The following is a 25,231-nucleotide window of genomic DNA, read 5'->3' on the forward strand; positions in this document are numbered from 1 at the left end:
CAGCAATATAGGTGAGCAAATAGATAAAACTTGTACACATAAACATGAGCATAAAACAAGTAGGATGGAACTTACAACTAGCGCGGTCAAGAAGTTTGTAGCGCGAGTTCATGTTTTTAAGATAGCATAGATAGATATAACATAGCGAAATTATGAAATTTTGTAACATATATACAAATTCCTAAAGCAAGAAATTGTAGATCACAATAAACTACTTCTATATATTTACTCTATCAACATGAAAATAGCAGAAAATCACTGGATGGTTCAGTGTTTGGCGAGAATTCAATTTTTATTTGAATCCAAAATACAACATGATTACTTTTAAGAAAATATTATTGACAGAAAAGACTTTATAGGAGAAATGTGCATTAACGTACAAACTCGGAACATAAAAAAACTCAATTAATTACAAGAACATAGATTAATAAATTCGATTTTTTGGTAAAATGCATTAATCTTGGGTGACAACTGGTTAAGGGGATAGACATCTTCATCAATAAGTCAACTGGTGAAACTACACTGCATGTAAAATGTAAGAGAAGAGGAGCAACTTGGACTAAAAATTATACTCATTATTACTTTTTTACTTCATTCTGGACATTTACAGAATATCCAACAGATTTCATTTTATTTTATTGTGCTTGAATTTGTTTTTTTTTTTTCGTCATCGTCAAGCTTGTGCTGTCAACTAATATCACTTCTGAGACTTGAGTTCTTCTACTCTCTTTTCAGTTTCCCTCAATGCTTTCCCATAGATGCTAATCAACTGAAGAAAAGGAAAATATTTTCACAAAAATTGGTTATAGAACATGAATTCAAAAGCCAGCCTCCGATATAAAAGTGAGGCCTCAAAGCAATTTCTGGGGAAAACAAACACATGTATTATATAAATGCAAGCCATAAACATACCTCGTCAAGTTCTTCTGGAGTAACTACAAATGGAGGAGACATCATGATGGTATCACCCGCAACACGTACCAACATGCCATTCTTCTGACATTGCGCTCCAAAATATGCACCAACACCTGAGGCAGCAATGAGACGATTGAATGAGATAAGAGTTTAATGTGACCTTCAATTGAAGAGCAAATGAGGAAAATTACGTACCCCATTCAGGAGGGAAAGGATCATTAGGAGATTTGTTATTCGCAAACTCTGTGGCAAGGATCAAACCAATTCCCCTAATCTACAGGAAAATAAGAGTGAAGAAAATGAATACCAAAACCTTTTACAAAGTTTTTATCACTTTTATACAAGTGATAAGAGTTCTACCTCTCCGATAATGGGACTGTCAGAAAACGCCTTCAGACCTTCTTGAAACTTTGGGGATATTCTATTTACTCTCTCAACCATATTTCGCTCCCTGAAATATTTTGAACATTTTCCAATCTTCAGCACTAGCTAAGTACAATAGGTATCAAGCCCATACTCTAAAACGCAGAGTTATCAGCAATCATAATACTAAAATAACCATATGCAGGTTGCAATGAGGGTAAAGAATGAAAAGCACATGATCATAAAAGGAAGGAAGTCGAAAGGCAATTCAAGCATACATACTTGTAGATTTTAACAGCTTCCAATGCCACCGCGCATGCAACAGGATGCCCAGAATAAGTGAATCCATGGGAAAAGGAACCTAGTTCCAGAAAAAAAACATCAGTGCTTCGGCTAAGAGACAAAGGAAATGATTTTTCATGCTATGAAACAAATTGAATGCTCACCAAGTTTATTGCTTTGAGAATGAATTACATCAGAAACTTCAGGGCTTACAAGGACAGCTCCAATTGGCATATATGCAGAAGAAAGAGCCTGAAAAACAATTCAGGAAGGGAAATTTATACATCCAGACGTGAGTTGGTATTAGCTGAGATAGGATGTTGTTTAACATACCTTTGCTAAGGAGACAAGATCAGGTTTGATGTTATACATGTCAGAGCCAAACATTGTTCCAAGCCTCCCAAAGGCACAGATCACCTCATCCGCAATGAAAAGAATGTCATATTTCTTCACTACAGCTTGGATCTATAAATGAAAAGGAAAAATCGTTGTTTCATTAATGTATATATGCATAATCTGAAGGAACTAAAGATAGATAACTGCAAAAACTGCCAGAAATAAAAGAAAGGGACTTGTTGCTGCAAGATGTCTTGTGGCTGATGATCCTCATTCTACCCACAAATTTCTCTATGGCTGATGATCTTCATTATACTTCATGGCAAAACCAAATGCAAATATGCTTGGGTTTTACAGACAGAAAGAGGTTACCAGTTACACCCTTCTTTGACAATGGCAGTAAGAACAACCTTTTGGTTATGCAGTACTTAAAGAAATAAACTTCAGAGTTTCTTAAATAAATAGCTAATTGCCTTCATTCGTTGGCACCAAAACTATAGAACGAACTCTTACATCCTAGATTGAGCATTGCATGCAGCATTCTAAGTAGTAATGCAAAACTATATAGCTTCCTCCTTCTAGAATGAAAAGAACAGACAAAAGGCAAAGAAAACTACCTTATCAAAATAGGTAGCTGGAGGAGGTATGACACCTCCTGCCCCCATGACTGGTTCAGCAATGAAAGCAGCTATCTGAAGTGAAAAAGAAAATTAATCAGGCAAGAAATCACCCACAATACACAAACGGAGTAGCAGGAGTCAAAGTTGACGGAAGTTACTGTTTCAGGCCCCTCTTTGAGGATAAGATCTTCCAAATTTTTAGCCAATCTGGTAGAGAACTCCTCCTCTGTCTCACCTGACATATACATTTCAACAGAAAATGGTTTATTACACCATAAGAAGAGGAGAAAAGTAAGAGTCAGCAAGAATAAGTAACAACCTGGCAGATGATAACGCCAATAATGAGGACAGTCGGTGTGAAGAACAAATGGAGCAGGAAGATCAAAATTTTGATGTAATGCAGGAAGACTACAAAAGAAAGTATTAGCAAACTGATACTTGTAGCATAATAATAAATCTCAGTGATTTTGATTTCGAATGGTGTTTATTATATTACCCAGTGAGACTGGCAGAAATAAGAGTTGAACCATGATATCTGTTACAATGAATGAACAAAAACATTAGTAAGCCTAAGGGAAAAGGCAACCAAAAGAAAAAAATAGATAGAGATTCACAAATTACGCTTTTGCTCGAGCTATAAATTTCTTTTTGTTTGGCCTTCCAAGAGCATTGTTATAATACCAAACCAGCTTTACCTAGATTTGAAGTATAAGGGAAAAAGTTACAAATTATACTCATAAACTTCTTCACATAATCTCCTGCTATTTTTATCAAACTTCAATACAAAAAAAAAATAAAATCTCAAGCATCTACTGTATTCATTTCATATGCTAACAGACCTAAAACATACAATTTTCAAAAAAATTAAAATGTCCCACTCTTTCACTATCCCAAAAACGATGTTCTTCTGATGAATTATCAAGTGTTTTAACAAAAGAACTGAGATCTAGATTATATAATCAAGTCTTTGAAGGCAATAAGCAAAACCTGGGTATCATTGGCTTCTGATCCACTATTGGTGAAAAAAGCTTTTGCCATTTTCTTTGCAGTAAACATATCCAGAAGCTCCTTCGCAAGATCCTGTATATTTCAAAATGCAATCAGCATGAGATCCAAGAAAAACTTAAAAACCCAAATTTAGGCATCACTTAGTTCTCCTTTTCATGTAAAGACACTGCAAAGTTTTTGCCATACCAAAGAAGGTTTTGTTGTACGGTTCCAAAATGAATGGTAAAACGGCAATGTGTTTAATTGCTTAGTAGCAGCATCAACCAGGCGAGGCTCGTTCCCCCCTACAAGAATATTTAAGTTGGTAAAGCATTGTACATGTGCTCCAAATACATCATAAATAAAAACTCATTGCAAAGTTCCATAGCTGTCAGGAATTAGCCATTGTCTAGGTTTTAAATTGTTCTGTTCTGTATATTTGAGCAATCACATAAAAAAAAGGCAGCTCTAAGGCCTGTCTCCAGTTTATTGACCATGCACTAGACTATCACAGTTCAACATGGAGACGTTCAGCAGTAGATCAAAACAATTCTACAAGTTCTCGTCGATGGAAATCTTGCAATATATGGTTCAAGCTGTTAGTCTTCAACACATTTCAAATGCAACACATCAGGATAACATAGCAGACATTGATTATTAATAAAATGAAGATACACAACGTTTTCATTAATGGAATGAAGTTCCATTTTTAAAGTAAATTGTTTGGATGTTATAATCATGACACAAATACTTATTGTCATTACCGAAAAGAATTATGCAGTTAAATTGTGAAAGAAAAACATCTGACATGGCAGAACACTTAAGTGTGTCAATGTGTGACTGGAGATGTTAACCAAACAGAAAAAACATACATGAAAGACATATGCATGTTAATATACTTGGAGCTAGATTGAAAGTACCTAGTGCTGTGCACCACAAACCAGCTAGAGTATCAAGATACTTCCTCCCTTGCATGTCATAGACGTGGGATCCCTATATCAAAATGTAAAAGTTGATCACGAAAGATATATAAAGTTCTCTCAAGTTAGACAGCAAAAGTAGACATAAATCTAACCTCAGACTTCTCTATAATCAAAGGATCCACATCAGTACTTTGCCACCCAGCAGTGAAGGGTGCCAACATATCATGACCCTTGAACCTGCAAAAGTGGAGATACATTGTTTTAGTAAAATTCTTCTTACGCTTGTACGTGCAGCTTTTATGTCAAATGAGTGAAATATATTCCACATATGACGAGTAATACTCATGAATAAATGCCATGTCATTTAGCAATGACTGTCCATAAACAAGGAATGCAAAAAAAGAGATCCAGTGGTAGGAAAGTAAAACAGAAATTACCCTTTATTATCAGTTCCAGAAATGTCATTTTCCAAACATGCCTGTGTACTACTATATCTTGCCGGTGTTGATTTAACTATATGCTCCTGTAAACTGCTAACTGCTGGAATACGTTTTGCATGGAAACCAGCCTACAAAACCAGATTAATTAGAACATAAACGACTTAATGGCATATCGCTAAACAAAAACAATGTTGTTTCATGGAAAGAAATTTGCTTAGTCTTCAAAATCTTACACCTAAGAACAAGTCGATTCTTTAAGTAGCTTATAAGCTAAAAGTTAAAAATCATAAGTCGGGTATACCCAACTTTTAGCTTTTAGTTTATTTTTATACTTTTTGGCCTAATAATAAGTGTTTAAAAACATTTTTTGTCTTTCCCAAACACCTCAAAAAAAAAAAAAAAAGCTTAAAAGTTAAAAACTACTTAAAATAAGACGATCCAAACATCCTTAAAGGGGTGGTGCATAGTTCTAAATATATTTAGGTCCAGTTTACCGTGTCAGCTCTTACAAGGAATTTCCCATATACGTCAATAAAATCTTACCTTAACGAAAAACAAGTAACTATGATAGCACAAAATGAAGTTAAAAACACTAGAAAAGCGCCTCAAGAAACCTCACTTCCCCAATTACCTAATATTACATTATGAAATAAGAGTTTCTCCAGAGTGCAGACTGTAAATTCTTATAAAATTGATTGAATGAAATACTCCTAAATCAGCTGTTGAATGGTTTTATTACCAAAATACAGAAGACAGTAAATCAAACACCATGAAAGAGTTAATGATCTTTGGGTTTGTGAGGAAATATCAAGATAGTTTTGTGAGTCAAAATCAATTAGTTTCACTATTCCTCTGTAAAAAGGTGATCAAGACAAGGCTGGAAAATATCTAAAACAAGTCCAACAAACAACAATATATCGAGTAAAATAGTGTAAGGAGGGTAAAGCGTACGCACGCACTAGAACATGAACAATAACAAAATAGTGTTGTAGCCCCACAACTTAAGATTTCCTAATTATGAACAAGATAAAAGACCCAAAGCCCAAGTAGAAAACAAAAAACATTTTGAGTTGAAGACAGCTCCTAAAAAAACATAAAAACTGCAAAATTACATGTAAATCTTCTAATAGAGAGATTAACTTATTTTAAGTGATTTAAATTAATATTTTTTATCATCACTTAAATAGACAAAAATAAGTCAAAAACAGTAAGTACTCAATTCCAAAAAGATGACTTTTTATTATAGTAGAAAAGTTTGAGAAGGGCCACACTTCAATTATACCCTAACCTTACAGCTAGACTGCCTGCAACAAGGACCAGAGAGGGAAAACTACCCCCTACAGAGCCGAACTCAATATTTTGGTTCAAATTCTATATTTATATTAAAAATTCAATTAAAAATACATAAATTATTAACTTAGAACTCTGTAACTTTTAAAAAAAGAATAAAATCCAAAAAGTCTAAAATCATAACCCAACCCCTCTTTTCTTGATCCTCTTTCAAGAATAGTCAACCTGAGTATAGTATTCAATAAAGGGTCTTTTGGCAGAATTATGCGAATATTACCAACTAGTTAGATATAATTTTAACTATTATTTATATATAAATATAACTCTTCAATAACTATGCTGAATTTAATATCTGAACAACTGACACCTACCAAACAACCCCTAGAAAAAGAAAAAAGGTAGCGCCACCTTCAACACAAAACAAAAAGAACCCATAGAAATAAAAAGGAGAAGCAAAAAAATGAGATTCAACAAAGAAGGTAAATAGAAAAAGAAACAAAACCTGGGCGGTGATAGCTGCTTTGACGGTGGATCCAATAAGACGAGAAATCTTAGCCATTTGATATGATGATCCTTCAAATCAATTCGTTGCTAAATTGCAAATCAAATATCGTAAAAATAAAACATGCAGAGAAAAAAAGATGAAGGTGCAATATATATAGAGAAAAAGAAAGGACTCCAGGCAAGAGAGAGAAAAAAAATACAATAATAATTAGAGGGACTCCAACTCAGTGATGACACCACATCTTATCAGTTGTAATAATCACGAATAAGTCATATAAAAAGCACTACTAACTTCCTCCGTACCCATTCAAGTGTCATAATTTGATTTGGATTCCTCTTCCAATTCAAATTTAATTAGGTATAAAATAAAATAGTTTTTTTTATTTTTAAATTAATAACATATTTACGTATAAATATATAAGTTTAAAAAAATTACTAAATATTACAAACTTAAAAAAAACGTAAAACACTTAATTTGAACGCACGTAAGGTTGTGCTAATTTTGGGAGAAAGTTATGGTGCATTGAATTTGGGGTTACCAATTTGAATACGTTGATTTTATCGTCATGAATAGGCTCTGATTACCCCATCAGAAAAAAGAAAGAAAAAAAGCTACTTGATTTTTCATTAAAAAAATTAAATCATTTAAAAATCAATTCAAATTATATAAAGTTAGGTTTTTAGGTTTCGGCTTTAATCGTTCTTTCGAAGGAAAAATTTAATTTTTGTTTTTTTTACAATTATAAAGTGATTGAAATAGAGATGAAATATATTTTCACTTACATGTGATAAGTTATACTTTAAAATCATTATTAAATGAATAAAAGTCTTCGAAAAGACGGTAAAATTCATATGAGTACAAAATACTTTCATTGAAATATCAACATTCATTGTGTTAAATTTTATAAGATTAAAGACTACGATCAAACTAAATATTGACAAAGTATATTATTAACTTCGAATTTGAAAACTATGACAAAAATTTACAAGCCCAAATTTAAAGTAATATATCTAAATATTGAAAACTATAAACTACTTTAAAATATATTAACAAAGTAGTTAAAAACCAATGCACGGGTGATATTATTCTTTTTGTTTTACTCTTGAGAGTTATTAATCTTGAAAGTATGTTTTTGACCGTCATAGAAAAACAAAGTAATAATCCATATTCATTGGTCAAATTAATAAGCAAAATAAATTAATTCATATTCATTGATTGAAAACTTTACTTTTAAGAGATTACTTAATAAGGATATAATGATAAACTTACATAGTTTCTTAGAGACGTGAAATAAAAAATGGTGACAGTTAAATGGGAACAGAGAGAGTACTTGTTTACTATTTTAAAAATAAATTTTACTCCCAATTTGTTATTTTAGCATATTAAAAAATCACAATTTATTTTTTATACTAATTATTTATTTTTAAGATCTAATATTTATTATGAGTATTATGATAAAATATTTATATTAATTATTATTTTTTGATGAACCTACAAAATTCACAGTAGATAAATAAAAGTAAGTGACAGAGGAATTAAAACTCTTACTTTTCAAAAATAAATAGCATTCACGTTGTTCATTTTATGTGATCCTGTTTTCTTAATTGTTTAAAATAAACTAGCACATCTCCAATTTAAATTTGAGATTATTCAAAAACACAAATTAAGTATGAAGATTATAAAATAAATTTTTGATAGTAGATTCATAATCAATAAAAGTGTCTTGTAATTTTTGAAGAAATAAAATAAAAAATATTATCAAGTTAATCAATATTAAATGTAGAGGCACTTAATAAATCGATACAAACGTGATGACTTGATGAGCATCCTATGATAAAATTATTGTTGTCGATACTTTTTTTCTCCCATAACTTTTTATTTTACTTTTGATGAAAATATTTTAAAAACAAACAAATGTTATGATAGGCTTAAACTTATAATTTAAAAAAATATATATAACCACGTATCATATATTTAAGATTGCATATTTTAATAATATTCATTTCTTACTGAAACGTAGTGCTAAATAAAATTACAACATACAATTGAAATAGGTTTTTTGGTCAATAAAAAGGAATATTATGTTTGTGACTAAGCAAAAAGTGGAAAATTCAAGGTAATACAAGTGTATTTTCTCCCTTTTCTCCTTTCAGATATGGACAATGAATTACTAGGCGTATAATGTGGTTGAAGAAAAATATTATTTTCGTTTTAAAATAATTCATCTTATTAAAATTACATTTATTAAAAAATTAATAAATAAAATATGTAATTTATTAAATTATTCTTATCTAATAAATGTCTCTTAAAACGTAAACATTATTAAAAAGATGGAGTGTAAAAACATTACTTACCAGATAAACTTGTTAATTTTCGTCTTAAATTCTTAAGATAGTAAGATACCCTTATTTTGGATTTTAAAAAAAATTATTAAAAGGAAACACTTAGAACGGAGGGAATATTTAATAGGTTAATTATTTGACTATAATATTAGATACATTTGATTTGCCCAAAATTGTGGAAATAAAAGACTATCATCAACTCATGTCATTTCTTGGGTATGATTAATGCCGACAGGTAGGAAAATTATTATGGAAAAGAAATAGTGGACACTTTTTCGGTTTGGCTATAATTAGTAAATTTAAAATTGAAAATTTGAGTTTTAATATTTTATTTAAATATATAATTTTATTTTTAATATTTAAATTATCTAAATGAAAGTGTAATTTTTTTATAAATTGATTAAATTTTATAATCAAACAGATATTTTAACCAAAGCGCCAACTTCATTTGACAAACGAGATGATTGAAAATGAAAACAAAAGAAAGAAATAATTTCTTATTGGCCCACCAAAATCTGTTGTTTTCTAAAAAAAATTCTCAAACAAGAATTAAATTTGTGAACAATAGTTAGAGTCAACGACAAACTCAAATTTGAAAACTCTCATGGACCATACTCCAGCAAAATTGTACAAAAATACATGATCCATAATTTTAGCTTGTGAATTTTCAATAAAATAAATTAATATGGATAATAATCAAACTTATTGCAAATCAGCCTTTGGGTGTAACATGGATAGCTAGGGATGTGCAAAAACCGATTTAACCAATAAATCGAACNAACCGACCGATGCGCATCCCTAGATAGCAAATGAGCGGATTTGGTCAAATTTAAATGAGTTTGAAAGTGAATTAATGTAATAATTTAATTCGTCCATGTTTCATACGAATAAAAATGAATTTAGTACCAAATAGATTGTATAAATACATATTAATCTATATTTATTCATATTTTAAGTAAATAGTACTTTACACTAGAATTAACGGAAAAAATATTATAATCTTTTTTTGATAAAAAATATTGAAAATACTTTATTTAGTTTTATTGTACCATAAAACTATATTTGACATGGCACCTGCTCCGAGATCCGACTTTCGATTTGGGACCTAACCCCGATATTCGAATCCAAATTCCACTCAGACACCCGAATTGGGATCCGATTCAGGAGTCCGCTTTCAAATCGAAAAATGACACCGAAGTTTGATCTCAACGATCATTTTCGGACCCTCAACGATCATTTTCGGACCCAAACACGACACTCAATTCTTGATCCAAAATTCGACTCCCGATTTGAAATCCGACATTCAAACTATAACCAATCCTAACCTAGATATCGATATCTGACCCCAATGACTGATCCAGGACTCTATACCGACCCAAGTGAATCAGGATCCAACCCCGACATCCGACATGGGACACAACTTCGAATTCAGGACCTAAACCTAACACTCATTTCTGGATCCAACTCAGGATCCGATTGCCAAGAACTATTAAAAGTAGCCAAACTTTGCAAAGTTAGTGCTAAAATGTCCCTTGCATGCTTGGTAAAATGTTTCACAGATTTGCCAATTTTGTTTTGTTTTCTCATTTTGCAATACATAAAAAAAAATATCTGAACACTATTTCAAAGATGTTATTTAACAACTGATAATAATTGTGTCACATCCATCAATCCTAATTATATAGCCTTTTATTGGAGTACGCACAAATAATTTACCATGATATATAATTGATATACTTTAATTGTGGAAAGTGGGGCTTGAAAATAGTATCTGAACGTAACATCACAAATATAAAACTATTGCTTAATATTTTATAATATAAATATGGATATACATAGCTAAAAAGATGAACTACACGTCTAATAAATAGAAAAATAGCAAACTTTCTACTATATCTACTAATAATAATAAATTTAAATAACTCATGCAGGCAGGAGAACAACCTACCTTCTTGTCTTTTATGGAATAAATTTTGATATTTTATATATTTGTTGCTTTTAGTGGTATTGTGCTTTAAGGCTCCATAATTATGTTATTTTTAACTTTGGATGAAATTAGCTGGGCAATTTGTAATTTAAAGAAAATGTGGGATCCATTAACTTTTAATTGCAACCTATTTGTTAAGAGAAATGATGTATTGAGGTTGACAGCTTGAAAATAGCATGAAGTGATGGTATATTCTTGGCCCATAAAATTGTGACAACATACGAGGAATGCATGTTATGAAGATAAGATATAATTCTTTCTTCGACTAATGATGGTTGTGGAGGAATGGTTATTACTTCTTCATTTTTAATCAGAGATTTGCTAGGGACTGATTTAATCCTAATGTGGGACTTTTTAGCTCGATTTCGAAGTTAGTCAGACTTCAATATATAAATGACTTTAAAATTAATCGAACTTCAATATAAATATTGAACACTGAGTAAAAATTAAAATAAAAAATATATTATTAATAACGTGCATATTGCAACAGATTAAGAATTCATGTTGCATCAGGAAAGGTTTCTTCTACCTCAATAACTCATACTATGGTATATAAGCTATTGGGGAAATTTAAAGTGGTATAATGCACCGTCATGGTTGAAATAAAAAAGAGGTTAATTGATTTTATGCAACATTGTTGGTTACTCTCTCTCCACTTTTATTTGTCGATTATTTTAAAAATAAATTTTAGTTTTTATCTGTTATTTTTTATATATTAAAAAAAACAATTATTATTTTTTCATTTTACTTTTATCATTAGTTACTTATTTTTTATTTATTTTTTAAATTATTGGTGTAATATATTACGAATATAATAAATTATCGTTGAAAATAAAATGATAAAAATGAATACTAAACATGAATTAATAAAGATAGTGTAGTAAAATAGTTATGTCAATCATTATTTCATAATGTATGTGTCAAACGTTAGGCAATTTGTGTTTAATACAGTACTACTGATTACAAGAAACTTTGCAGAAACACTAAGTTACCAAAGTTTAAATCATCCAGTGAATAACAAAAATTAATTAACAAAACTAAAATTTGTAAAACGTACCAGAATATAGAAAACAGAATGGAAAAAAGATCAAGTCCACTGAATGCACAGTGTCCCCTTAAGAAAATTATTCCCCTCTAGTATTCGAGGTTTGATTTGAAATATGTCCTCTCGGGATAGAATGATCTCAATCACCAGTGTATTGATACCCAAAACTCTGGTGTCAGCGAGCCACTCAACGGTAGTAAAGTACACGAATAAAATTTGTGCAGCAGAAGAAGAAGAAATCAGAAATTTTCGTTAGTAAAAAGTCTGAAGAATCACTAGTATTTATAGCCAAGAGGAATAGGTTCTGAAAGGTTGCAACCTTTCAGAATCCACACGACCATTCATGAAAGTTTGCAACCTTTCAAACGGTCATGGTTGTTCCTGAAAGTTGCAACCTTTCAGAACAGTCATTTCCAACTGCGGGAAATTCAAATAAAATGGGAAAGTATTTTAAATAAAACGGGTCGCTCGGATCCGAGTTGGGTTGGAACGTTTCGATTAATTAACTAAATAATTGAAACGTTTTGGTCATTTAATTTAATTTAATTTAATTAATTAAATAAATAAATAATTAAAATAAAACTTTGTCCAAAAAATAATCTCTCGATCATTTTTCGAAGCCGAGCGAGCAACGACGGCGCGAGGGGGCTCCCTCTTTCCAACCCTTTTAACAACTAATAAAAGTGTTTCTCTATTTAAACACTTCTATTTTTCTTTCCACCACCAATGAGGGATAAATGTCTTTCCTTAAAGTATAAGAGAATCTTTTTCAATTCATCTTTTCATCTTCCTTCATTTTTCATCAACTCTTGCTATATACCCAACATCAAATCCGGACGAAGTTAAAGCGAACGAAAATCAGTAATTTTCTTACTCCTGAATGTGCAAACCAATAAAGATATTGGGCAGAGGAATATTAGCTAGAGTTTGATTAAAAAAAATTGCAAATATTATTTGTAAATCAGTTTTTGGTGAAGTCTTGAGTGAAATTTTACAATGTGTTTTGTCATAAATTTTAAAAGAAAATATTGACTTTTAAAAAAATGATTTATATCCATAAATTTTAATAATTATTAAAACTATTCATAAGTTTGTATTATTATTTTATAATGAACATGTTTATAGAAAAGTCATGACAACAAACACAACTAATATGAATCTTAAAAAAAGGAAGAATATAAAAAAAAAATAGCATTGATTTGTATTCGAAAAACTACTATTATCATATGTAATTGAAAGTTACTTTAGACCAAGCTCGGATATAAAATATATAAAATAAATATATAACTGTATAAATTTTATATAACAAACTATGACTGGAATTAGTCCAATATTAATGATCGGTTATTTTATAAATAGAGAAGGACCTGAAATGCCCCTCAAATATGTGAAATGGTACAAAATCATCCTCTATCCACCTTTTGGCCCTAGAAAACCCCTGACGTTCACCTTTTGACTTAAAAATACCCTCGATGTTAATCCTTTGACTCATATTTTTCCTTGTTTTTAATAACTCCCTCAAAGTAAGATTATTAAATATTTATTTATTATGTTGCCTAATGTGATTGGTCCAAATTTAAACTCTTCTCAAAAAATAATAAAAGACATATTTTTAAGAATTTATTTTTTCATAAAACCACATATGATTCATATTTTGATCCGATACACTTGAAAATAATATTAAAAAATAATCAATTTCATGATATCTTCCTATTTGCCTACTTTAAATCAACCCCCAATTTATTATAATTCAACTCATAAATGGGGATCCAACTAAAATCCATACTCACCCCAACTAATTGTCCATCTAAAAGAGAATATTATTTTTAATACAAATTTTCTATCAATTATTCAAATGTCTGGTTCATTTTCTCTTTTTATTCCTTTTTTTAGTGTCTTATTCTTAATTAGGATATATGAGACTCAAACTTGAAATGAACTTACATGTTTATATCCTTTTAATTTGTATTATTGTTAAGGTAAGATGAGGGTGGGGATAGAATAAATGATTATTTTTATTCTTTTCAATTTTCAATCAATAGACGAACCAAAGCTTTAAACTATTGATTTTTATTTTTTATTGTTATCTTTGTGGATGAAAAACAATGACCTCATCATCTCTTGGAAAAAAAAAACTAAAATAAATAATACAAATATATAATACTCCCCCTGTCCCTAGTTATTTGCTCATTTTTCCTTTTTTACTTATTCATTCTGACAAATCAAGAAATGACAAATTTTTAAACTTATTATACTCTCAACTAATTACCTCCATTCCATATTAAGTTAATTTTTGAGGTGTTTCACACCCTTTAAGAAAAGTAGATTAAGACATAAATTGAACCTAGTTTTCCATTTTTACTCTTATTAATTATTGTCAAATTTATGATTAAAATAACTAAATATTAATTAATCACTAATTCCAATACTAACTAATGAAGGGTAAAATTGGAAGAATACTCTAAAAGTAGTCTTGAAAACTGAACAATTAAGTTAATTTGAAAAATGGAAAATGCCTCAAAAATTAACTTAATATGGAATGGAGGAAGTACTTTGAAAAAAGGTAGAATTTTTTGAAAATTTCAAATTTTTAATTCACCCACTTCATAATTAATAGGGGTAAAATGATAAACTCATTATGTTAATCATTATTTTTTAATAGGTAAATCAATTTAAAAGTGGATAAACAATTAAAGACAATGAGAGTATAAGATTAGAAAAAAAAATAGGAAGTGGAAAAGAATGAAAGAAGAACCCCATAAAAAAACACATTAATTTGAATGGGGAAGAACCAAACGATCTGAATGGCTGAGCTGATTAGCTATTTGAACGTTTACTTTATTTGAGAGAAATCGATTTCCTACTTTATAATATCCTCTTCATTTTTCCTAACTCAATTTCTTTTTTTTTTCTTTTTCTTTTTTCCTTTTTGAAAAAAGAAGAACCAGGCAATGTTGATTTTAAAAAATAGGTATGGGTGAAAGTAATATTTTATTGATAATCTTAATTTTAATTATTTAATTTATTTTTTAATTAAAAAAAATGGCCAAATTTACCTTCAAATTATTCATAATAATATCTCATATCTATCCTCTATTTGCTTTTGGTATCAAAAAAATCTTTTCTATCTACTATTTGGACCACAAATGCTTCCAAACTAACGAATATTCACATTAGCCATTTAATCAAAATTATCCTTGTTCTATAGAAAATAGCTTCGGGCATCTCCAATCCTATACTTTATTTTACTCTCTAAATATATAGTTCTTTATTTTTCCAGACAATCAATTCCAACCCAATTCTCTATTTTACTCTCTAAAAAAAAAATCTTTTTCTCTCTCCTCAATATTACATTATTATTTCTATTTCATTCTTATTTTCTTATTTCATAATATTAATCATTTATTTCTTTTTCCCAATAATTATTTTATATAATTCTTATGTGATACAAAATTTTATTTTTTCAATTTTTTTATTTAATATAAAATTATATTTTATTCTAAATTTTTAAATATCATAAATTGCAAGAAAATATTATATAATATATAAATTAATGGATAAATTCAAATAAAAGTGAAATAGAATTACATAAACACTCAATTTTTGAAATTATTATGTTGCTCCCATAAATACTCTATTAATGCATTACGGAGTTCAAAATGAGCATTTTGGTCCTTAATTTTTTTATGTCTAGCTAAAAATTGTTCAAACCAAAAGTTTTCATCTACCGCCATTTTTGTCCTTGGAGTTGCAGCCTCTATGACATCTTAAATTGGTGCATTAAGATCACATTCATCCTCAATTATCACGTTGTGCAGTATAATACATATAGTCATTATATCATGTAACACTTCCTTTCTCCAAAAACGTGACGGCCCTGCAATAATTGCAAAACTCCGAATGCACGTTCAGCATCTTTTCAACATGAATCTTGTTTCATCGCGAATTAATTATTATGTTATGTATTGTATTTTATCTTGTATTTAAATTATTATGTTATGTATTGTATTGTTATCTTGTATTTAAATTAAATTTTTCATCTTACCATTTTAATTTTGTGTATTCTTTATAATAAAAATTAATAATAAAATAAAATTTTATTATTGATGAAAATTAGAAAAATATTAAATATACTATTAAATTGAAATTATAGTTGTATATATTAAATAGTATATTTTTTAATATATTATATTAATTATATTTAAAAAGAATTGTGAATATTAGATATTTAATTAATGAAATTATATGTAAAATAATATGTTAATTAGAAATTAATGAAAATAATAATAAAATATTGAAAAAGTGAAATAGAGAGTGTGAATAGTAGTTCTCCAAATTTGGAGAGCTACTATTCAACTCTCTAAATTTGAAGAATAGAGAGTGATTTGGAGTGTCCATTCTCTATTTTACTCTCCAAATATAGAGAACGGAGAGTAAAATAGAGGTGGGTTGGAGATGGTCTTAGTTTTACTCTCCATTTGTTTTGGTATAAGTAACATGAAAAGAATTATGCAAGTGCGACACAAAGAAAAATGAAGAGCATATAATTCTTACTTTAGATTTTGACATTTTGTATAATGTGAAGTTGTAAACTCAAAGTTAATATGGAAGTGCAAATTAAAGTCTAAATGGCAAAGGCAGTAACCAATATGGTAATAAGATTAATATTTAATATTTATATAGAGATAAAATCGTAAATTATTACTGGGTTATCGATTTACCCAATAACTCAATATTATAAAATTAAAATCGAATCGATAACCCAATTTTTTTATTTATAAAATCACTAAAACCCCATTAACCCAATAGCAATAATTCAATAAAAAAAAAATCGATTATTTTTACACATCCTCAAATGAGAGAAAACAACTACAGTACATATCACCAAAGCAATCATGTGGTATGGTCATCAAACATCAAAGTTAAGTGGGCCCAAATTTTTAGAAGATGTAATTCAGATTGGCTTATTTTAAGTGTATTTAAATTAAAATAGTTTTTAAATAGTTTCATGATTTTGGGTAAGTTAAAAAGTAGAAACTTTCAAAAATAGCAAGCATTAGGCACTCTATAGATGTAGTTTGCTTAATTACGAATAATAATAAAATGATAGGAGAAGAGGGAGGAGAGAGGCAAGCTAGATCTAGGAGAGAGTATATTTTTTGCGAATTATTGAGAAAAAGAATACAAATACAAATTGATCTGTATCAAAATGAATAATATTAAGAGTAGAGAGGCGAGCGAGATCGAGATAGGGAGGAGAGAGGTGAGTGATATCTAGAGAGAAAGGAGAGAGGTGAGCGAGATCGAGAGAGGGAGCAGAGAGGTGAGCAAGATCAAGAGAGGGAGGAGAGAGGAAAGAGGATTGTATTTTGTATTTATTTTGCATTGTATTGTGTTAGTGAAAACTTACAAGATAATAAAAATACAAGATTACAATTGAAAATAAATATGAAGAAAATAAATCTCTTCGGGCTGAGGCGCGGATATCTCGCTCTCTTTAAGGAGATTCAAGCCCACTGTAACAAATGTTTTCACCGATCCAGCAGTAGTCTTTCTTGACTTGTCCCCTCCAGTATACAACGGTCTAATCACAAAATATAACTCAACAACTCTGGACAAGACTTGAGTCCAAAGCTCCACAAAAGGAACACCTCCCTTCAACTAATAAGAACTCTCTTTTTGACTAATTCTTTCACTCTATATTTTTCTTATGTGTTGTGTTATATGTAACAAACCAAATGAAGATCACCACTATTTATAGTAGAAGAAGTCTTCCTAGCAATGAATAGGGATAATGGTATAGTAAATAGTGAAGATAATGGTCTTAGGAGTTATATAGGTTATTAGGTATAATGGAGGATAATGAGTGAAATAATGTATGAAAAGTTACAAAAATTTTAATGGACAATGTAACTTTTCTTGGCTAACCGTTGGTTTGTTGACAAGCTGCAACAATAACAAATATTGTAACTCCAAAATGGAGTAATGCAGCAATCAATATTGCGATTAACATTCTACAGCCCATGAGGAGTCAACCAAACGGTAGTATCAATGACTATGTGGCAATGTAAGAAATGTAAATTCTTAAAATATTAAAATGTCACACTAACAATCCCCCACTCATTTTAATATTCACAAGAGAGTCTATCAGCTGAAGGAAGACTACTATGCATAATAAAGGTGTGCTCTATATTGAACCTCTACTTAGTGATCTAAACAGTAACTTTTACTCCAGAGTCGTAGTGGTGTCAGACTTGAACTATGACTGCTTAAGGGAAATAAAATATCACTGCTCACACATAATAATCAAGGTGTTGACATGAGCTTTAAAAGCCAGCACGTTATGGCCATGTGCTATCCCGGTTTCATGAGTGCTTTTGAGAATATGCCCAATTCTCATAGGAAGCGATCTACTTCCACACATCACATAGGTGAAATCTGTCGAGAGTGCTCTTGTAAGCTTAACACTCCACCCATACGGGCTACAAATATTCATTAAGAGTTTTATCAACTCAACCTTCACAAACTACAGGAAACAATGCACTCATATCATAGGGAGGGAAATAAAAAGATAGTGCATTTTTTTTTCACAACAAATCATCATATGATTAGTTTTTCCCTTTGAACTTGGTTATAGGATCTCTAGTCCCGGGTTGGGTTTCCTCATATATGACTCAAGGATTTGTAGGCTTCAACCCCATCCCACTCGATGTGCTCCAGACCTTTTCTCTTGTTAAGGCCTTAGTAAGAGGATCTGCAAGATTATCACAAGATTTGACATAATCAACATTAATGGTACCATTTGTCAAATATCATCTTAAATTATTGTGTTTCCTCCTTATATGTCTGGATTTACCGTTGTCATAACGGTTTTGAACTCTACCAATCGCAGCAGTGCTATCACAATGAATTAAAATAGGAGGAATTGGTTTTTCAAAATAAGATATTTGAAATAATAAATCTCTTAACCAATTCGCTTCCTCACTAGCTGAAGCTAAATCAATTAGTTCAGCCTCCATGGTAGAGTTAACAATTATAGTTTGCTTTTTTGACCTCCAACAAACAGCACCACCACATAAAGTAAAGACATAACCAGTGGTAGAACATGAATCACCTGATAAAGTGTTCCAATTTGCATCACAAAAGCCTTCAAGTTCAACAGGATATTTTTTTATAGAACAAACCACAATTTTTCGTTTCAATTAAATATCTCATAACTATTAATACAACATGCCAATGTTCATTACCTGGCTTGCTTGTAAACCTGCCAAGTACTCCTACTGCATATGCAATATCAGACCTAGTGCAATCAATCACATATCTCAAACTTCCGATTATGCTAGCATATTCCTTTTGATTTATTACATCATTTTCACTTTTAACAGGAAATAAGTGAACACTTGAATCAAAAAGAGTAGCAACATGCTTGCGATCAAGAAAGTTATATTTTTTCAAAATTTTCTCAACATAATGTGACTGGTCAAGGAAAATTTCATCACATGTTCTTGTTATTTTTATTCCAAGAATAAAATTTGCCTCACCAAGATCTATCATATCAAAATGGCTTCTAAGAATATTTTTAGCTTCATCAATAACATTCACATGTGCATTATTCACATGTGCAAATATTTCAAGACTTGTTATATATGCACTTATCACACTAATTTGTTTTAAAACCATTTTCAATCATGCAAGAATCAAAGTTTTCATGTCATTGCTTAGGTGCATGTTTCAAGCCATATAGGGATTTAGTAAGTTTGCATACTTTGTTTTCTTGGCCTGCTTCAACAAAAGACTCGGGTTGATCCATATAAATTTCCTCATTTAGGTCTCCATTTAAAAAAATAGTTTTTACATCCATTTGATGAATTTGCAAATCAAAAATTGCAGCCATAACAATTAAAAGTCTTATGGATGTAATTCTTGTTACCGGTGAAAAAATATCAAAAAATTCTAGGTCTTCTAGTTGTTTAAAACCTTTTGCAACTAGCCTAGTATTGTATTTATCAATAGGTCCATCCAGTTTCAACTTTTTTTCTTAAGACCCATTTGCAACCAATAGTTTTACAACCCGGTGATAAATCAACTAACTTCCAAGTTTATTAGAAATCAGTGATTCCATTTCATCATTTACTGCCTCTTTCCAAAATATAGAATCGTGTGAAGATAATGCTTCTTTCAAAGTGAGAGGGTCATCTCCAACATTAAACACATAAAAATCAGGACCAAAATCTTTTTCTACTCTAGTTCTTTTACTTCTTCTTAACTCAAAATCATCAATTTCTTTATTTTTTAAACTAGAAGTAGAAGAACTAGGTAGTGACAAAATATTTTGTTCAATCTTTTGACCCCCACTATTTTTAGAATCAAAAGGAAACTTATTTTCATGAAAAATAGCATTACCTGATTCTATCACAATATTATCTTCAAGATTAAAAAATCTATAGGTTGTACTATTTGAAGCATACCCAAGAAAAGCACAAGTAGTAACTTTCTTACCCAATTTTGTAAACTTGAGATCCATTAGCCTCACAAAGGCTAGACAACCCCAAACTCTTAGATATCCCAAACTTGACTTGTAACCTTTCCACAATTCAAAAGGTGTCAATTTAGATTTTTTATGAGTCACATGATTCAACACATAACAAGCAGTTAAAATAGCTTCACCCCAAAAATTTAAAGGTGCATGTGACTCAATAAGCATGACATTAGTCAATTCAACCAAAGTTCTATTTTTCCTTTCCGCTACTCCTTAGATGAAGGAGAGTAAGGAGGAGTAGTTTCATGAATTATTCCCAATGATCTAACAAAAGAATTAAACTCATATTCACGGCTTCTATCACTTCTAATTCTTTTTATTTTTCTTCCAAACTGATTTTCAGCCTCATGGAGATAAGTTTTGAAGTTTTCAAAAGAATCATTTTTATTTTTCATCAAGTAAACATATGTAAACTTAGAAAAATCATCAATGAAAGTGATAAAATATCTATTACTTCCACGAGTTAAAATTCCACCAAGTTCACAAATATCAGTATGAGCTAATTCTAACAAATCAGTTTTTCTTTCAACTTGAAAATGAGGTCTTTTAGTGATTTTGGCTTTACTACAAGCCTCAGACTTTTCAAAATTCTTTTTAATAATTGGAATTAATCCTAAACTACTGATGATTCCAACATAATGATCATTAATATGACACAAACGAGCATGCCAAAAATTAGTAGAAGAAAGCATATAAATAGAAGTAGAAACTTTATTCATTTCAACATTCAGTTTGAACATCCCATCACATGCATAACCCTTTCCCACAAAAATACCCTTCTTCACTATTACATATTGATCAGATTCAATAATTTGTTTAAAGCCTGCTTTATTAAGAAGAAAACTAGACATCAAATTTTTCAAAGTTAATACCCTTCCAGAAGTAAAACACAATTTGACATCTCCCTTTCCAAGCACTTGAGTAGTGTGAGCATCACCAAGCATGATGGTTTTGGGCTCCTCAAAATGAGTATGTTTTTTAAACTAGTTTTTGTCATAACAGACATGACGGTTTGCACCAGAATCAGCGCCCACCATCCATCAACACTCTCAACCATGTTTATGTCGATAATCACCGCCACAAAAAGTTCTTCGGTAACGTTTGCCTAAGGGTTAGGACCACGTTTTCGGAATCTGCAAAATCGATCAATATGCCCACTCTTGCCACAAACAAAGAACTATCCCTTATCTTGAACTTGTTGATTTTGTGCTTGGTTATTTTCACCATTATTTTTCTTGGGAGGTCTACCATTATTTTTCTTGAATTTTTCTTCTTAGGCTTCAAAGAAGTATTTTTGTGAGTTTCAAGAGTAGCATTATTTGAAGTAATTAAATTTACCTTCGTTGTGATGTTGCTCTCTTCTTTTTGTAAATGTGCATCTTGGCCTCTTGCCTCTTCACCATCATACTTTTCCACTTTCTCATGATGAGAAATAAGTTCATCATCATTCATAGAGGTGATGTCTTCTTTATTAGGATTCTTCTCAGTTAACACATAAGAAACATTGAGACGACTTAAGTAGAAAAATACTTTACCCTTCCATCTCTTGAAATGGTTACCATTGAACCGAAATGGCTTGTTAAGGTCTCCCATCTTGACATCCGCGATTTTTTCAATTGTAGTCATTCTGAATATCTCCTTAAAATTGTTAGTGAAAACTTACAAGATAACAAAAATACAAGATTACAATTGAAAATAAATATGAAGAAAATAAATCTCTTCAGGCTGAGGCGCGGATATCTCGCTCTCTTTAAGGAGATTCAAGCTCATTGCAGCAAATGTTTTCACCGGTCCAGCAGTAGTCCTTCTTGACTTATCCCCTCCAGAATACAACAACCTAATCACAAAATATGACTCAACAACTCTGGACAAGAGTTGAGTCCAAAGCTCCACAAAAAGAACACCTCCCTTCAACTAATAAGAACTCTCTTTTTGACTAACTATTTCACTCTATATTTTTCTTATGTGTTGTGTTATATGTAACAAACCAAATGAAGATCACCACTATTTATGCTAGAAGAAGTCTTCCTAGCAATGAATAGGAAGATAATGGTGTAGTAAATAGTGAAGATAATAACCTTAGGAATTACATAGGTTATAAGGTATAATGGAGGATAATGAGTGAAATAATGTATGAAAGGTTACAAAAGTTTTAATGGACAATGTAACTTTTCTTGGCTAACCATTGGTTTGTTGACAAGTTGCAACAGTAACAAATATTGTAACTCCAAAATGGAGTAATGCAGCAATCAATATTGCCATTAACATTCTGCAGCCCATGAGGAGTCAACCAAACGGTAGTATCAATGACTATGTGGCAATGTAAGAAATGTAAATTCTTAAAATATTAAAATGCCACACTAACATATTATGTATTTATTTAGTATCAATTGTATTTGAAATACAACGAATTGTATTTTATATTTATTTTGCATTGTATTTTTTATTTATTTTGTATCAATTGTATTCGAAGTACAATGAATACAATTATTTTCATCATCTTTTTGATTGGATACAAATACATTCGACAACGAGGATGAATGCATATTGTATTCGTACGAATACAAATACAATTGATACAAAATTACAAAATACAATTTTTTGAATGCAATTGAAATAGTAATACATTATCTCTCTCTATATATATAGAGAGAGAGAGATGAGGAGGAGGAGAGGCAAGGGAGAGAGGGAAAAAGTTTGCTATAAAAATAACATATTGCTCTTTTTTATAATATTTTTAAACTATAACTATTTTTCATAAATAAGTTGCTAATTTTAACTAGTTTCATAATTTTTCCTTTAAAAAATACTTATAAACTCTTAGTTTTAAGCTAAAATAACAAAAATAAATTAAAACTTTAAGATTTGTGGCTTTTTAAGTCAAAACTAAACGGGCTTTGTAGGTAGACCCAAAGAATTGAATGTCAACTACAACAACTCCTTTGATTAGCCCTGTGAAATTACCTCATGTATGTGCAATTACTAAAATACCCCATGAGGACAAATTTGTTGCATATGATTAGCCAATCTTGTGACAACAAAAAGATTAAACAAGCCCCATAGCGCGATATCAAAGAAAAAAAACTACTGTAACAAAAAAGTTCCTTGATATAACAACTAAGTAAGATTTGGTTCAATTAATTCACCCCTAAATTGAAAATTAAATTTCGAGAAGGACACACATTGACGAAGACACATATACTTATTCTCTTTTCTATTAAGTACTAAATTTTAATTAAAACGTTGTGAACGATTTTCTTGTTTAAACATGGCAATTGGGAGAATTGCCTTTGGCATTCATCACATATTAAATGTGCATTATTTGAAGGGAACATGACAATTGGGTCAATTGAATTGTCATTGTCTTTATGGCATTTAGTACCTATTGAATTTGCATTATTTGCACGGATTTGAAGCTATCCCATTATTAACTCTATACATAGTTGAAAAATAATATCTCCCTTATTTGTCTAATATATTAAAAATAATTATTTAATTTTATTTGTTTAGTTTAAAAAATTAAGAAATAATTTATCATTTTGTGTCTATTTTATCGTTGTTATTGAATACTATTTATTTTTCAATATTTAGATGACTTATAATTAAAAAGGATTATCCCTCTATATATTGTTTCTTAAGGAATGTGTCAAATCAAAATAGCAAGTAAAAATGGACGGAGTGAGTAATTAAATCTCTCTTAAAAATTAAAAATTAAAGAATTAATAAGAGATATATTGGTCAAACTACACTCTTATTAATTTTTTCTTAAGGATTATATAAAATCATATCATGACAATTAAAAAAGAATGGAAGGAATAGTGTTTTGTTATAGCTTAAGGGGTGTGAAAAAGGAAACAACTAGAAGATCTTTCCTTCTTATTTTGTTTTGTTGGGTCCGATTTTCTTTAAAATACATATTTCTTCGTTCGTTTCTGACTTCTAATTAGGTGAAATACTTTTAAGAACAGTATCACAGACATGCATAAGCTACAAGATTTTCAAAAAAATTTAACAACCTCGTGAGTCATACTTATCCACTATTTTATTATATTAATAATACAAAAAAAGACTAGTTCTTATTTACTTGACTTTATTTTATTTGACCTTTTATACTTTTGCATGTTTTATCTTCTACCTTTTCAATAGAATCTCACCTTGAAATATTCCTTTTAACACATATCTTCACCTTTCTTCCTTCCCCTAAATCACCCCCTATATCTTCCAGTGAAAGAACAAAAATGGAAATATAAAAATAGAGTAATTATGTTGTTTTCATATCAAGTTAAAATAGAAGAGTTACATTATAAAATTTTCATACATACATCATGAGCTATTTTACTTGGAGAAGAACATGTTAGGTAAGAATCACTTGTTGATATAGGATGAGACCCACCATCACATAAATGTGAAATTGAGCAATTTTCAATAGTTGAAGGACAACTTGTTTTTTTTTTAATTGTCATAGACTGTCATGGTAGGTTCAGTGGCAAGTATAACGTTTTAAGAGTAATGTGGTCCAAAAAGTAGATAGAAATTTTGATGTAAAAAAAAGGGAAAATGCATAAGTACCCCCCAGCCTATACCCGAAATCCCAGAGACACACCTAACCTTTATTTTTAAAAACAAACTTAAATTTTTTTTTTTGGGGGGGGGGGGG

At 30.1% G+C, this 25,231-nt stretch overlaps 2 protein-coding genes across 2 annotated transcripts in view; both read right to left on the reverse strand.

The window, feature by feature from the left end:
• The window catches only part of LOC125876257 (OVARIAN TUMOR DOMAIN-containing deubiquitinating enzyme 11-like), a 752,025-nt gene that overhangs the window by 518,633 nt on the left and 208,161 nt on the right, over window positions 1–25,231 (reverse strand). The window lies entirely within an intron of this gene.
• LOC125876233 (gamma aminobutyrate transaminase 1, mitochondrial) lies at window positions 319–6,860 on the reverse strand. The gene is made up of 18 exons (XM_049557360.1): window positions 6,659–6,860; window positions 4,864–4,994; window positions 4,579–4,663; window positions 4,424–4,496; window positions 3,711–3,808; window positions 3,504–3,596; window positions 3,138–3,211; window positions 3,013–3,051; window positions 2,836–2,924; window positions 2,675–2,751; window positions 2,514–2,588; window positions 1,894–2,025; window positions 1,725–1,812; window positions 1,561–1,639; window positions 1,276–1,366; window positions 1,111–1,189; window positions 913–1,028; window positions 319–769 (listed from the first exon to the last, which is right to left on the reverse strand). Exons 1-18 carry the CDS (start codon window positions 6,713–6,715, stop codon window positions 698–700), a joined length of 1,548 nt encoding a protein of 515 aa, XP_049413317.1. The 5' UTR covers window positions 6,716–6,860; the 3' UTR covers window positions 319–697.

Source organism: Solanum stenotomum, chromosome 9 (genome assembly GCF_019186545.1).
Source record: "Solanum stenotomum isolate F172 chromosome 9, ASM1918654v1, whole genome shotgun sequence".
NCBI lineage: Eukaryota > Viridiplantae > Streptophyta > Magnoliopsida > Solanales > Solanaceae > Solanum > Solanum stenotomum.